This window comes from Peromyscus leucopus, chromosome 1 (assembly GCF_004664715.2).
Source record: "Peromyscus leucopus breed LL Stock chromosome 1, UCI_PerLeu_2.1, whole genome shotgun sequence".
NCBI classification, from domain to species: Eukaryota; Metazoa; Chordata; class Mammalia; order Rodentia; family Cricetidae; genus Peromyscus; species Peromyscus leucopus.
The window spans coordinates 170697838-170712976 of NC_051063.1; the positions used below are offsets into that span (position 1 = coordinate 170697838).

At 40.3% G+C, this 15139-nt stretch overlaps 2 protein-coding genes across 2 annotated transcripts in view; one reads left to right on the forward strand and one right to left on the reverse strand.

Annotated features, from left to right (window-relative positions):
- Positions 1 to 15139, reverse strand: part of LOC114686815 (carcinoembryonic antigen-related cell adhesion molecule 21-like) — a 42959-nt gene that overhangs the window by 8179 nt on the left and 19641 nt on the right. The window contains exon 4 of the mRNA XM_037201467.1: positions 11232 to 11507. Within this exon, the coding sequence (XP_037057362.1) occupies positions 11232 to 11507 (276 nt within the window). The remainder of the gene's footprint in view (positions 1 to 11231; positions 11508 to 15139) is intronic.
- LOC114686820 (non-histone chromosomal protein HMG-14-like) lies at positions 8052 to 8524 on the forward strand. Its single transcript, XM_037201471.1, has one exon. The coding sequence runs from the start codon at positions 8052 to 8054 to the stop codon at positions 8343 to 8345; it is 294 nt and encodes a 97-aa protein (XP_037057366.1). The 3' UTR covers positions 8346 to 8524.

The window sequence follows — 15139 nt, forward strand, 5'->3', positions numbered from 1 at the left end:
ACCCTTTTATCCTAACATATCTATATCATATCCCCTTTTCTTCTTTAGAAAACAGGTTGCATTTATGATCAACCTGTTTTAAATAAAAATATTGGATTTTATCTGTCCCATACCAGAGGGCTCTTCTGATTTGGGACACAAGAATCTCTTAAACTTTTATTTTAGCAATATGCCTGGGTTTAGAGAAGGAGTGAGCTAATTTCATCTCCAAATGGAGATGGAATTGATATATTTGGTAATTTGGATGTAGTTTCTCTTACTACTTCCTACTGGAGGGGAGCGCTGTATCTTTTGGGGACACAAAGACAATTTTAGGATTATGGAGTAGTCCATGAGGGTGTATCATCTGAGCCAGTTGCCTTGAAACTGTTTTGGATGTTGGATCATCTGGGCCATGGTGTCATTTGAGACCTTTCAGGGGGTCTTGGCTGGTCAAACCTGATGCATCTTAATCCAGAACAAATCCATAGCCTCTGGCTTTCTGTGGAAACAAAAGCAGAGCCTCTTTTCCAAAGCAACATATCCTCATATCCTTGAAGTCAAGGTACCTTTAAAATTTACATATTTAACTCAACAGCTTTTACTATCAAATGTTTTTCTGAAGTTAAAAGTCCCAAAGACAACACAATGCAGATTCTCTGGGTAATATCCATCTTTACGTGGCTTATTTTTTAGACTACCTTTACTGTCTCTTTAAAGACTTTATTTTTAAAAACTATATATTTCTTTATATAACTGTATATATTCCTTTTTCTCTCTCTCTTCCAAGCCTACATACATTTTTACACACATTGTAAAGCATTTATAGTCTTGTTCCATCTGAATCTGCCTTATTGTGAACCTATTGCTTTAAACTGCCGCATTTCTAAGACTGAAACTTCTGCTGTGGCTGCTGGCTCTGCCCACCTCAACTTCCCAACATGGTGGTGGTACAGTTTACCACCAGCTCTGGGTCTGGAGCCATGTGTACCATCAACTATCAGAAGCAGTTCTAGTAAAGCAACATGTAGCCCAGAAATCCCTTTTTTTTTAAACTAGCAAAAACTATATCTAACACACAGCATAGTGCGCAGCTTGGAAACACCTCTGTGTAACATGGTGTGTAGGTCAAGCCCACATGCAGGCATGCCACGAACCCGCCATAGAGTAGCTCAAACACGCAGGCTGCTGCTAACTTGAGAGAGACAACTAGGAAGCTGTTTTTAGCTCCATTTTGAATTGCTTATTAAATATTGTCAGGTTTAAGGTGGAAACTCGAGGCATTGTGCACCGTTTGTAGCTGGAGAGCTTCACTCCAGGTCCCGCTAAACCCCAGCAGTCCCGTAGCCCACTTATAAAATAAACACATAGACTCTTTTAATACTTATAAACTGTATGGCCATGGCAGGCTTCTTGTTATCTACTTCTTCTATCTTAAATTAACCCATTTCTATTAATCTATACTTTGCCATGTGGCTCATGGCTTATCGGCACCTTACATCTCCCTTGTCATGGTGGTGGCTGGCAGTCATCCCTCCACAACCTTCCACTTCCTCTGATTCTCTTCTCTGTTTCTCCCACCTATCCTTCCTGCCTGGCTACTGGCCAATCAGTGCTTTATTTACTAACCAATCAGAGCAACACATTTGACATACAGAACATCCCACAGCAATAGTTTTCCCAGTGATGTCTGTCTGTCCTTCCTGTATTGTCTTCCAGGTTCTAATATTGATGGGTGATGTTAATAGTTTCCCTAAAAGCTCATATCAGCCAGTCAATCCCAGCCTGATTTCTGTCCTTCAGGTTATAGAGCCTTTGTCTCAGGATGGGTGGGCAATTATATTGCTCAGTGTAGCTGCCAGATGAAACCATTACCTATTTTGTTCTAGAATAATAAAAACCCAGGATTCAGAAACTGAGATAAAGACCTAAAAATTCCAGGGAAAGGGGAGCAATTGGCTGACCCTCTCTCTATATTCTCTGTAAACTCCAGCACCACAAGTTTCCCTGAACTTCTCCCAAGTCTCTTCCTGTCCTCTCTAGCTGCCCCGCAAAGTCCTCCAAGAACTTTATGGCTAATCCTGGTCAGTCAAATGCTGACTCCATTCTATATTCAAGGTTGCTTTATTGGCACAGTCTATAATCTGTACAGATAAGTCTCTTCCAACATTTCTCCCTTTTCTCTAAGTAAAAAGGAAAGGTTTTAATTCTAACAATGCAAAGCTGTATACAATAAAAGCAATTACCAAGTATGAAATACATTTACAATGTCCAGTCCATTAATATTTGGTAAATTTAGAAAAAATATTTCATTATATATCCTCTCTTGAAGAGTCCAAAGTTTTGTACCTAATGTACTTTCTATTATTTCTAAGGGAAACAAATATACCTATCTAGTCTTCAACTCCATCAGAGACCCAAGAAGTATATAATTTACCTGAGTAAGCAGGAAGTGCAGAGGAAGCAACTTCCAAAACTATAGAAACAAGAGTCACCTGGCTACCTGGACAGTCACCCAAGGTTCCTCTGCAACATTGGCACATCCATCTTTGGTCTCCAGAGTTAGAATATCTGACAGACGTTACTGTGAAGTGGGAATTTTTGAAGGACTGTCCTACCTTGTCTTGGCAAAGTTTGACAGTCAACTTCTTTCATGTCCTGCTTGTCCAGTTTGGACAACATACCATCAGCAGCATTCAGGAGGCAGAGATCCTTCTGGATCTCTGAGTTCAAGGCCACACTAGAAACAGCCAGGTGTGGTAACAAGAGCCTTTAATCCCAGCAAATGATGGCAGAAAGCAGAAAGGTATATAAGGTGTGAGGACTAGGAACTAAAGCCTGGTTAATCTTTCAGGCTTTCGAGAAGCAGTTCAGCTGAGATCCATTTGGATAAGGACTCAGAGGCTTCCAGTCTGAGGGAAAAGGATCAACTGAGATACTGGCAAGGTGAGGTGGCTGTGGCTTGTTCTGTTTCTCTGATCTTCCAGCATTCACCCCAATACCTGGCCCTGGGTTTGTTTTTATTAATAAGACCCTTTAAGATTCATGCTACAGAGAGTCAGTAACTGTATTAAGAGTTTCTGGAAAATCTATAATACCACGAGAATAGCATATAATTCGGATTTTTGAATGGATTCATAAGGGTTTTGAGCTACTTTATTTAAATTTCCTGACTTATAATCTGCTGTTCCTAATTTATTTGCATCAGTACAGAATGTTGGGGCTCCAGAAATAGGTGTTCCTCACATAGTGTGAGGAAGAATCCAATTAGTTCTTCTTATAAACTGAAGTCTCTTGCTTTGGAGATATTTGTTGCTAATTTATATCAAGAAATTACTGCAAGCTCTTTGCCAAGGTTCATTTTCTATCCATGATGATAAAATTTCAGCATTAGTAAAAGGTACTACAATTTCTGTTGTGTCCATTCCTGTTAATTGACGAAGTCTCAATTTTCCTTTTAGATTCAATTCAGAAACCTTTTCTACATAGAACTTTAATTTTTCACTCTGTTTATCTTCTCTCTGCATAAGAATTTCTGTAGGATAATGTGTGGAGGATAGTATGACCAGGATACAGTCAAGTTCTGGATCCAAGCGATCCACATGTACATTCTGTAATTCCTTTTCTACCAAAGCCAATTCTTTCTCAATCTTAGCTGATAGTTTTCTTGGACTATTTAAGTCCTTATCACCTTGTAAGGTTTAAAATAAATTACTTAGTTCTTAATTTTTCAATACAAATGTAGGCTATAGCCAGTTAATATCTCCCAGCAATTCTTGAAATCATTAAGAGTTCCTAATTATCTCTCCTGATTTGTGCTTTTTGTGGTTCAAGTTTTTGTAAACCTATCTTACATCCTAGATAATTAATGGAATCTCCTCTTTGTATTTTTTCAGGAGGAATTTGTAGTCTCCAAGAAGGCAAAATTTTCTTTGTTTCTTTAAACCTTTTTCTAAGATATTTGCATCTAAATCAGCTAGTAAGATATCATCCATATAATGATAAATTGCAGATTCAGGAAACTGTTTCTGACTATTTCCAATGGCTGTTGTCCAAAATATTGACATAAGGTGAGGCTGTTTAACATCTCTTTTGGAAGAATTTTCCATTGCAGCTTTTTAACAGGCTGGGAATTATAAATAGGCCCTGTGGAAGCTAATTTTCCTCTCTCCTGTTCTTGTAAAGGTATAGTAAAAAAGCAGTCTTTCAAATCAATCACTATAATAGAGCATCCTTTAGCTAATAGAGAGGGCAAGGGAATTCCAGGCTGTAAAGAGTCCATCAGTTGAATTTATGGCTCTTAAATCTGTTAACATTCTCCATTTTCCAGATTTCTTTTTAATGACAAATATAGGAGAATTCCAAGGACTGGTGATTCTTCAATATGTTGAGCATTTAGCTGTTCCTGTACCAGCTGTTCTAAGGCCTGTAATCTTTCTGATGTCAGAGGCCATTGTTCCATCCACACAGGTTTGTCAGTTAACCATTTTAAGGGTAGAGCTGTTGGTCCCTTGGAAGGCCAACAGCTGTTGTGCCCTGTTTATGTACAACTTGAACAGTCTGTGACTGTTCTTGATAATACCTTTTAATATTTCTGTCAGAAGCAATTTTTATTTTACAATTTGTTTCTGAGATTGGGGGAATGTTAATCTGTCTTTTCCATTACTGCAACAAATCCCCATAAATTCATGGCTATATTAGCCATACATGGCTTTAATTTTCCTATCTGTCCTTGTGGCCCTATACACTCAACCCATCTTCTACTTTGTTTTACCTGAGATAGAGTTCCAATCCCTAGGAGCTGAATATTGACCTCCTGAAGAGGCAAATTTGGATGCCAAGATTTCAGTGAAATTATTGTTACAATTATACCTGTGTCTTTCAAACCCTCAGTTTCAATGCCATTTTATTTCTTGTATTTTAAACTTTGGTCTATGATCATTTATGGAAGTTTGCCAAAATACTTGTTTTATGGTCTCTCTTGAAAATTTTGTTTTATTGAATTTATCTATTGAAGCTGTTTTGTCATACATATGGCTTTTGGCAACAGGAATTAGGTTCTTAATTACTCTGTGGAGGAGTTCCCTCCATGATAACAGGGAATTATTGAACCAAGTTTGATATTGGGACCTGTGAGAGGCCCCCAAGTTGTTTCCTGCTGGAAAAGGGTTACCTTGTCTGTATCTTTGATCTGCTTTCATTAGTCCAGTGTCAGCCTTTGCCACACCTTCTACATACTCCAGAAGGCTGGGGCCTTCTCTTTGCATTATCTCTAGAAAAAGCATTGTTTTAAGGAATAACTTGCCTACGATCCCTGTTTAGTTGACCTTGGTTACAACAATTAAAACATCTGACATTTTGATTTTTCTTAGAATTTCTAGAAATTACTTCTCCTATCAAAATAGCGTCATAATCATGAGATCCAATATCAGATGTATTTTGTCACCATTTATCTATGAGTGCTGATCTTGCATTTAAAGGCCTAATCAACCTTTTTTTTTGCATTCTGAATTTGCACTTTCAAAAGCCAAGGATTCAAATAATATTCGTCTAACTTCTGTGTCTGATATCATTCTATTTACAGGAGTTGGATATTACTAAAATGTGAGACCTCACTATCCATTCTCAAGAATACGAAGAATTTCAAGAGCACTCAGTAGTTATATGCTCATTGTTGAGTGGCCTAGATGCAATGGATAAATTTCTACAAAAACTGGTTCTTTAGAGATGGAATCTAGTCGAATAATCAATAAGATTGAATCAAGAAAAATTTGATAAAATTTCAGAGACATTGATGATAAAAACACTGAAAAAAGTGTTTTTCATGACAGAAAACATGATTGAAGTCCATCTTACTATAACAAAGGCAACACATGGAAACCCACAGCCAATATCATATTAAATGGGGAGACTGGCTCTTTCTCTCTAAGGTCAAGAAGAACACAGGATGCTGCTGTGACCACTTCTGTTCAAGAGACTCTTAAGAATGCTACATAGAGCCATTAGGTTAGACAATGAAATGAACATGCCCAATTATGAGGTGGGAGATAGATAGATAGATGATAGATAGATAGTAGATGACAAGGACTTGTTCATCGAAAATCCTTAGCATTGTACAGAAAGTTCTCAGAACCTAATGAGTAAAACTAACAAAATTGTTGGCTAATGAAAAGAACATGCCCAAGTGAGATGTATTTCTGTATACTAATATTAACCATGAACAATTAGATTTTTGATTTTCCTGGCAGTGGTGGAGCTTGAACCTATGGCCTTGTGCATACCTGGCAAGTGTTCAGCCCCTGAGCAACAGTCCCAGACTTAACAGTGAATAGTTGGAATGGAAATGAAGAAAGTATTTATTTATGAGAGCACCAAAAGAATTAAATCCTTAGAGTTAGCTCCACCAAGAAGATAAAAGACTTGCACTCAGCAAACTCCCAATTAAGAGATGATGAAAGAAGATAAGAAATGACAGCCATTGGGGTTGATGGGTTGGAAGACTTAATCTCATTATTACTGTTGTTCTGCAGTACTGGGATTGAACCCAGGGCTTTGTGCATGGTAAGTAATGCTCTACTATTGAGCTGTATTCTAAGGTCTGCCTTTTAATTTTTATTTAGAAACAGGATGTCACTAAATTAACCAGGCTGGCCTGAATGGTTATGGTGGGCACGCTTAGAACTTTGGTACTCCTGCCTTAGCTTCTTGAGTGGCTGGAATTACAGGCATGAGCTAGCTTGTCTGAAAGACTTTTTTAAAAAAATAGATGACAATATCACTGAATGTAGTCTATCAGTTCTATGCACATCACATCAAAACCCCAGTGGCATTTGCACAGAGATAGAGAAGTCCATTCTAGCTTTCCTGGAACTCACTATATAGATTAGGGTGGCCTCAAACTCCCAGAGATCCACCTGTCTCTGCTCCCAAGAGCTGGGGTTAGAGGCAAGTACCATACCTGGCTTTAAAAGTATGAAGGCTGAGAGAGAGAGACGCCAGCCTGCCATACAGGGAACAGCATTAAAGGCAACAGGTGAAGCCAAGGAACATGTGGTGGCTTACAGATTAATCAGAATGGGTTAATTTAATATATAAGAAATGGATAACAAGGAGCCTGCCATGGCCATATAGTTTATAAGTAATATAAGAATCTGAGTGATTATTTTATAAGTGAGCTTCAGGACTGTAGAGGCTAGGTGGGACCGGGAGAAATACTCTTCAGCTACAAATGGCACCCACTGTGAGGCTCGAACCCATGACCCTGGGATTAAAGGGTAGATGATGTACTCCCAAATATTATTGTTTTGACAATATATTTTAAATGTTAATCATAAAATACTTAATACAGAATATAAGAAACATTAAATATTTCCTGTATGTATTGAAAGAAACCTTTTCATCAATCTGAAAAAGATATATTAATTTAAGTTAATCAGTAATCAACTGTATATTTCACAATATATTTTGATGTACTATATATATATATGTCTATATCTATCTATATCTATATCTATCTATCATCTATCTATCTATCTATCTATCTATCTATCTATCTATCTATCTATATTTGTAGTTCCATGTATCTTCATGTCCTCATCTGTTATCCATTTGGCACAGCAACATCTAAAGGAATTATCCAGTGATTCTACTTTATAATTTTTCTTGGTGTGTGTGTGTGTGTGTGTGTGTGTGTGTGTGTGTGTGTGTGATTTAGGCCAGTCACAAGTGTATAGAATAGAAGACAACTTTATGGGGTCTACTTTTGTCCATCTTCATATGGTGATCCCAAAAAGGTCAAAGCTTTGCACAACACAGAAAATAATAACAGAGCTGTCTCATTGGTGCTCAGATCAGATTAGTTGAAACACTAAATCATTAAAGTATTGTATTGGGGGTAGTAAACATGTTTTCATTGAAATATAATGGAAAATACGAGAAATTGAATAATAAATCTTATTTGCGAATGAAAATGAAAAAAAAAAAGTATCTTGAGTTCGTGCAGAGGCGGTCAAGGCGGTGTAGCTCCATGACCGGTTCCGCCTCGCATGCGCCTCCCACACAGCGGTGCCACGATGCCCAAGAGGAAGGTTAGCGGGGACGGAGCGGCGCGGAGCCCAAGTGGCGCTCGGAGGGTGAGGCTGTCGGCCAAGCCCGCCCCTGCCAAGGTGGACACGAAGCCGAAGAAGGGCGCAGGAAAGGATAAACCATCAGACAAAAAAGTGAAAACAAAAGGGAAGAGGGGAGCAAAGGGCAAACAGGCAGAGGTGGCTGACCAGCAAACCACAGATGTGCCTGCAGAAAATGGAGAGGCTGAGAACCAGAGTCCAGCCTCTGAAGTCGAAGAGAAAGAAGCCAAGTCCGACTAACCATCCATCGTGTCTGTCAGTGTCCCTTCTTGTACAATCCAGAGGAGTATTTTTACCAACTATTTTGTAAATGCGAGTTTTTTAGTAGCTCTAGAAACATTTTTAAAAGGTGGGAGGAAGTCCCGCCTCATCCCATTTTTTAAGTGTAAATGATTTTTTAAGAGGTTAAATCACTTGCTGGTTGTTTATTTTTTAGTACAACCATAAAATAGCAGGATACTGAATCAGGAGAGGCTGTGACTCTCTCGGGGGTCACCATAACATTCTGTAGAGGGGGCTAGTTTTATATCCTACAACACAAAGCATACTGGGAGTCTTGGTCGTGCATTTGTGTCTGGAATATTTTTAGTTATTTCTGGTCTCGTGTTTCTAGTAGAACTGTATCCTAAAAAACCACTCCTCGGTCCTTGCTCTGTCATAACTGTCTCTGGTCATGGCAGTCCATTTTCCTAACAATTGTGATAATGTGCGGTGAAAGATTGAAATTTTGAATATGTACTGTATGTGGCATAAAATTGTGAGTCAGTGGAATTAAGGATTATGAGCATTTGATTGTTATGTAAGGTCTTAGGGAAAACTTGCCAAGTTTAGGATGGAACATCACTGACATAAGTTCAAAGAGAAACAATACATGGCTCTTTTGGGTACGTGAACACAATGTATGACTCTTAGAGTTTGGGTCCATGTTTTAAGAATTGAAATGTCTGTGTACTCAACCAATAAAGTCTCAGTTGTGAAAGAGTTAAAAAAAAAAGAAAAAGGAATAAAATTGCAGGACATCCTACATGATTTCATAATTTTAGTACAAAGCTGCAACAATCAAAATAGTCTACTACTGACATAAAGGCAGACATACAGATCAGTGAAATAGAATCGGAAAGCCCAGAATTGCTCATGCACACTCACCATGATTAAATTAAAGATTAGTTGATATGATCAATATGTGTGTTTATGGGGCACAGTTTTGCATATATGTTATCATGTGTATCACATCTGAGCAGTAGGCATATCCACCATTTCATCTGTCATTTTTTCTGTTTGTTACAAACATTCATTGCTGGCTCTTTTTGAATTACTTGGTGTGAAACAGAGTTGCCCTATTGAGTTACAGAACTTGGAAGGCATTCTTGCTGTCCATCTGACCCTCTGTGACCAGATGAGTTTTAATCTTAGTCTGCTAAGATTGTTCAAGGATGGAGGAATGATCAGTTAAACAAAGGATGTTGGGAAAATGGGATATCCAGGTAAAAGAATGAAGTTAAGCCTTCACCTAACAACATATAAAAATCAACTCTAAATGGATCAAAGACCTAAAATGGATCAGAGCTGAAAGTCATCAGACTTTTAGGAGACCGGATGAAAGCATCTTGACATTGGATTTCGAATGGTGTCTTTGTTATGATGCCAGATGCATCATATGGACCTTTTGGCTGCTTATATGTCTCTGCAGAACATGCCTGTTTGGTACCTGAGGAGGACAGAAGAGGGTGTTGAATTTTTGGACCTTAGTTACAGACAGGAATAAGCTACCATGTGGGTACTGGGATTTGAATGTCTGTCCTTTGGAAGAGCTGCCAGGGCTCTTAAATATTGAGCTATCTCTCCAGTTCCATAAACCATATATATATATATACACACACATATACCACTACACACCACAAAAAACAGTCATCAGAAAAAAAGAGCTTTGTGCAAGGAGGTCATGCTGCAAATGTCAACATGAGGACAAGAATCTAAGTATAAGGGCCACCAAGATGGCTCAGTTGGGAAGAGTGCCTGCCGTACTCCATCTCAGTACCTATTCCCAACAGCTACACAGATATAAATGCACAAACAAATGTGGGCCAGTGAAATGGCTTAGTAGATAAAGGGCTTGCTCACCCACCTGAGTTCAATCCCCTGTCCCTGGATAACTGGCTCCTACAAATTGTCCACTGAACTCCACATATGGCTGTGGGACATGCACACGAATAAATATGCAAACATAGTAAGAAACTTAATACAGGTCCTTTCTATGTATGGATTTGATATTTAGGGACTGAAACCTTGGAAACAAACTACGTGGAAAAGTATCTCTACAGTGAAAAATGTATTGTTTCCTTTTATCATTGTCCATTAACACAATAAGACTATTATCAACTCAGCCCCAGTTAAAAAAAAAGACTAGTGTCTATGCAATATGCATATTAGGTATTGGAAATAATCTAAAGAAGATATAAATGTGTAGGAGGAGGTGTAGAGTAACATGAATATTTTACTGTGTGTCTGACTCAGACCCTAAACTCTTATTCACATTACATTTCTATTTATTTGCTATATTGACATCTATTGTTGTTATTATTGAGAGGGTCTCACAATGTAATCTGGGCTGGCCTTGTACTGATTTTTTTATTAAGAGATTTTCTATTCATTTTACATACCAACCACAGATTCCCCTTTTCCTCTTGCCTCCTGCCCCCAGCCTTCCTTCCCAAACAACCCCCCATTTCCACCTCCTTCAAAGCAAGGTCACCCATGGGGAGTCAGCAGTATCTGATACATTCATTGAGTGGCCTTGTACTTCTATGCCTCCTGCTTCAGGCTCTTTTGAGGTAGGGTCTCACTATGTAGCTCTGGCTGTAACCTGAAACTGGCTACAATGACCAGGGTGGTTGGGAACTCATAGAGATCCAACTGTCTCTGCCTCTGGTGTGCTGGGGTTAAAGGCATGCAGCACTGTGCTCAGCTTGCTTGGTGTGTTATCATGAGATTAACATGCATCCATCACCAGGCTGGCTTGAACCATGTTTTTCTCCTTGTGACTTTGACCCATTCTGTACTCTTTTGATAAAGAAACTGCCCCCACCCCCAACACTATGCAGTAAGGAGGGAACAGAGGTCACTCACGTTTTATGTCCAGCTGGATGGGGTCACTCCTCTTGGAACTGATTTGATTGGATACTTTACACTGATAGTCCCCGGAATCCTCACTCCTCACAGAGTCTATTTGGAGAGTGCTGTTGTTCTGGGACAGCCTTACCCTGTCTGTGAGCTCCACACTCTGGCCTTTGAAAAGCCAATGGATCGAGATATCCGTGTCGTTTGACAAGCAGGTCAGGAAAACAGAGATCATATCTTTGACTGTGGTGTTGGTGACTTGGATGAAGGGTGGAGTCACTGGATCTGTGGATAAATAGTGGAGGGGAACAGCTGAGAGTCCCTCACCCTCAGAGATCTCATCCAGCCCACAGGGCCCATAGAAAGAAGTGGCCCTCTGCAAGATCACGTTTGGGTTCAAGATATGTTCTGTAAGGAGAGAGCTGAATCTTACTCCTACCAAGATCACCCACAGTGACACTGACTCAGGTTGTTTGTGTAGATTCCAAACTGGGAGCCTCTTCACACCACATGTCCAGAAATCTCATGGTGGAGGGAATGTATTTCCCAATGATTTTTGTTGGAATTCTTGCTCACACTTTTGGTAAGTGTGAACAGTCAGGACCCTCTTTTATGAAATAGCCTTCTGTTTGTTTATTATTAAAATAATTTGTCATGGGGTTAAGCCCACGTAATCTTAAAGGTATTAAAGGTTAGACCTCAGGACTGGGAGAAATCCCTTACTAAAGAATTTCTGTTTGTAGGAAAAATGTATTTCCTGCCCCATGGATATGGATTAAATACTACAGAGTAGAAGTGAATAATCACAGTGCTGACCACAGCCTGCCACTCTAATTCTCAGTACTGATATTTTTGAGACAGGGTCTCACTGTACAGTCTTAGCTCACTTGGCACTTGATGCTGAGCTCAAACTCACTATCTACCTGCCTCTCCCTCCTCAGTGCTGGCATCAAAAATGTGTGCCACCACACTCAGCTGACATTTGTTTTTTCAACCTTGAGAAGAGTAAGCAAAAGAACATCATCAACTGTCAGTGACATGGTTCACCCTGACTCAGACCAGTGCTCCCAGGCACATTCTCCACCCACTCTTTCTATCCCATGGAGTCAAAGCTGAGCCAGCCACCACACCCATGAGACAGGAAAAGACCTCTGAGTAGAGGTCTAGTCCCCATCTGTGGGGAATATTCTCAGCCAATTTGGAGAAAAAGAAAGTGAGTACCCTTGAAATCACTGGGTGCTTCTTCTACATCATGGAGGTCATAAAATGAAAATGGAGGGGACAGGAAAGCTTGTGTTAGGCACAGGAAGAAATCTTGATCTTGAGGTTCTCCTAACCATGGAAAGTCCCTCACACAACCAAAGGCTTTCCAAGACTGGGAGAACCTCCTCCTCACATTGCAAGCTCCATCCCTATCAACCAGAAGTCAGAGAACCAGGAGGCCATTAGACATAGGGATGGAGCAGGGGGCTTGAGGGAAGACTGAGTTTTGCTTGTTCGCATAGACATGGGCTGGAAATTCAATGCTTCTGCACCTTCTCAGAACGCCAAAAACTCCACTCCAAACCTGGTGCTGATATTTCAGAGGTCCACTTACTAAGGACTGTAATGTTCTTGACTGTGGTCCAATTCACTCTAGGGAAAAAGTTATAGATGAAGCAGGAATAGGATCTATTATTATTAGTATTGATGTTGGGGATAAGGAGCTCTTGGGAGAATGACTGGAGCTCTCCATTGACAAACCAAGAGTACTGTGCAGGTGGGTTAGCATCTGTGTGGCAGTAGAGGCTGAGGTTTTTCTTTGAATGGAAATGAATATTTGAGTGGGATATGACCGGGACATCTGGACCATCTGGAGCAAACAGAACAAAGCCACACCTGATATCAGCAGAGGGAAAGGGAAATTCTGGTCTGTAGATGGCCATAGTATCTCTTTGAGCTTTTAACCTTAATTAAGCAGATTTCCACCAGAGTTAGCTTGCCGATTAGTGGAAGAGTACTCATTCAACATGCACAAGCCCTGATCTATCTCAAGCAGAACACACAAACATCCCCTCTGCATACTCATATGTGCACTGAGCCTGAGTCTTACATGTCTCCTGTCTCCATCACCATGAGCCTCTCTAGGTAGAAGTCCCTGCAGCTCATTCAAGCTCAATGCTGGGCCTGTCTACATGTGCTTGGGCTGGGCCAGGATGCCCTGGCAGCCTAGGTAGGGTAGGTCTGTATCATGAATCCAAGGGGACCAGGACTGAGTATGGTAGCTGTAGCCCTCTGTATTTAGGTAGTTGGGGCCAGGATGAAACAGAAAATACTTACAGGTAACATTCAGAGAGAATGGGTCACTTGAGGAGGCACTCATTGAGTTCCAGGTCACATTCATAAGGGCCTATATCAGTCCTCACAACACTGAGTAAACTGAGAGTCCTGTTGTCCTCAGACATCTTCAGCCTGTCCTCTTCTGAGAAGCTTTGGTCATTTATCCTCCAAGGTAGATTATGTCATAGGCTCACACATTAATACTACTGAGTCCTCAATCTCCATGGAATTGGAATTGTTGGTTGTGATTTTAGCCTTGGGTATCATTGCTGTGCTAACCACAGAGAGAAGATTGCCCTGTGTAGTACCTCTGATTCTTGCAAGGGTGTCTTTCAACCAAAGATAGTTTCTTATCTCTCCACCAACCCAGATCCTTAGAGAATCAGTCAGGAAGCAAATTACAGGCTGTTGGAGTGGCTGAGTGCTCAGAGATAATGGGGCCTTCTGTGCTGTTTATGTGAGAAGCAAGGGCTTTCTCATGAGTGAACTGGGCTGCATTGTTTGGTGATGGTCAGACTCAAGACTTGGAATCAGAGACCTCATTTTATCTCCTGGTCCTCACTGACCCATTGCCTTCTTTGAGACACAAGGTTCGAGTCCCTCCAGCTGCACTGGACTCCACTACTCAGTGTAGACCAGTGCTCTCCAAGCCTTTGCTGTTCAGGGCTGTCCAACAGATAGGTTATGATTAGTCTTCCAATTGAGCTTCCCTGAGAAACCTGACAGCCTGTCAGAGATCTCACATAGCTCAGGATCTGGCTGACATTTTGGTCAGGCTTGGCCACAGGTGGGCTATTCTTGTCAGGTATTTGATGTTGATTGGCATGAATCTGGGAGCTCTATAAGAATCCTGAGTCTATGAAATGATCAGAAGAGTGAAGGCCACCTAGTAGGTCTCCATGATGGGAACCGAGAGATGTAGAGTTGGACAGATGGCTTGTGCCACTGATGGCCCTTGTGACCCTGACTCAGTGACTGTGTTTCCTGTCTCAGTTTCCCTATAATAGGACACGTGGTAAATGATCATTGCTAGGCATCTAAGATAATCTTAAATGTGAACAATGACCTGACCTCCATCAAGCATTGTCTATTAGTATTTGCCTGCAGGAAATAATCCCTGGACTGGGTATGGAGAGATGGCTCAGGAGTTAGGAGCACTTGCTGCTCTTCTAGAGATCTTGAGTTCAATTCCCAGCAACCACATGGTGGCTTACAACCATGTATAACTAAATATGTTGCCTTTTTCTGGCGTGCATGCAGAACACTGTAAAATAAATAAATAAATAAATAAATAAATAATAAATAAATAAATAAGGCTAAACTGGCTGTGGGAAGGAAACACCAAGGAACTGTCAGTAGGAAGATGTAAATTTCACATCGGAAAGAGGAGCAGGTTTGAAGTAATCCGTCGAAGATTGTAGTCAATGGCAGTTTATTTCAGAGTAGCCAAGACAAATTTCCAATGTCTCACCATAATAAATGGGAGATAAATGGGTTAGTGGATGTGAAATAGTTGACTTAACCATTATGTCTTGTATACAAACATCAAAGATCACACTCTATTTCCCCAGACTATGTACATTTGGGACCCCAGATAA

Coding starts and splice junctions, on each gene's coding strand:
- LOC114686820 (XM_037201471.1), top strand. CDS start 8,052: ATGCCCAAGAGGAAGGTTAGCGGGGACGGAGCGGCGCGGAGCCCAAGT.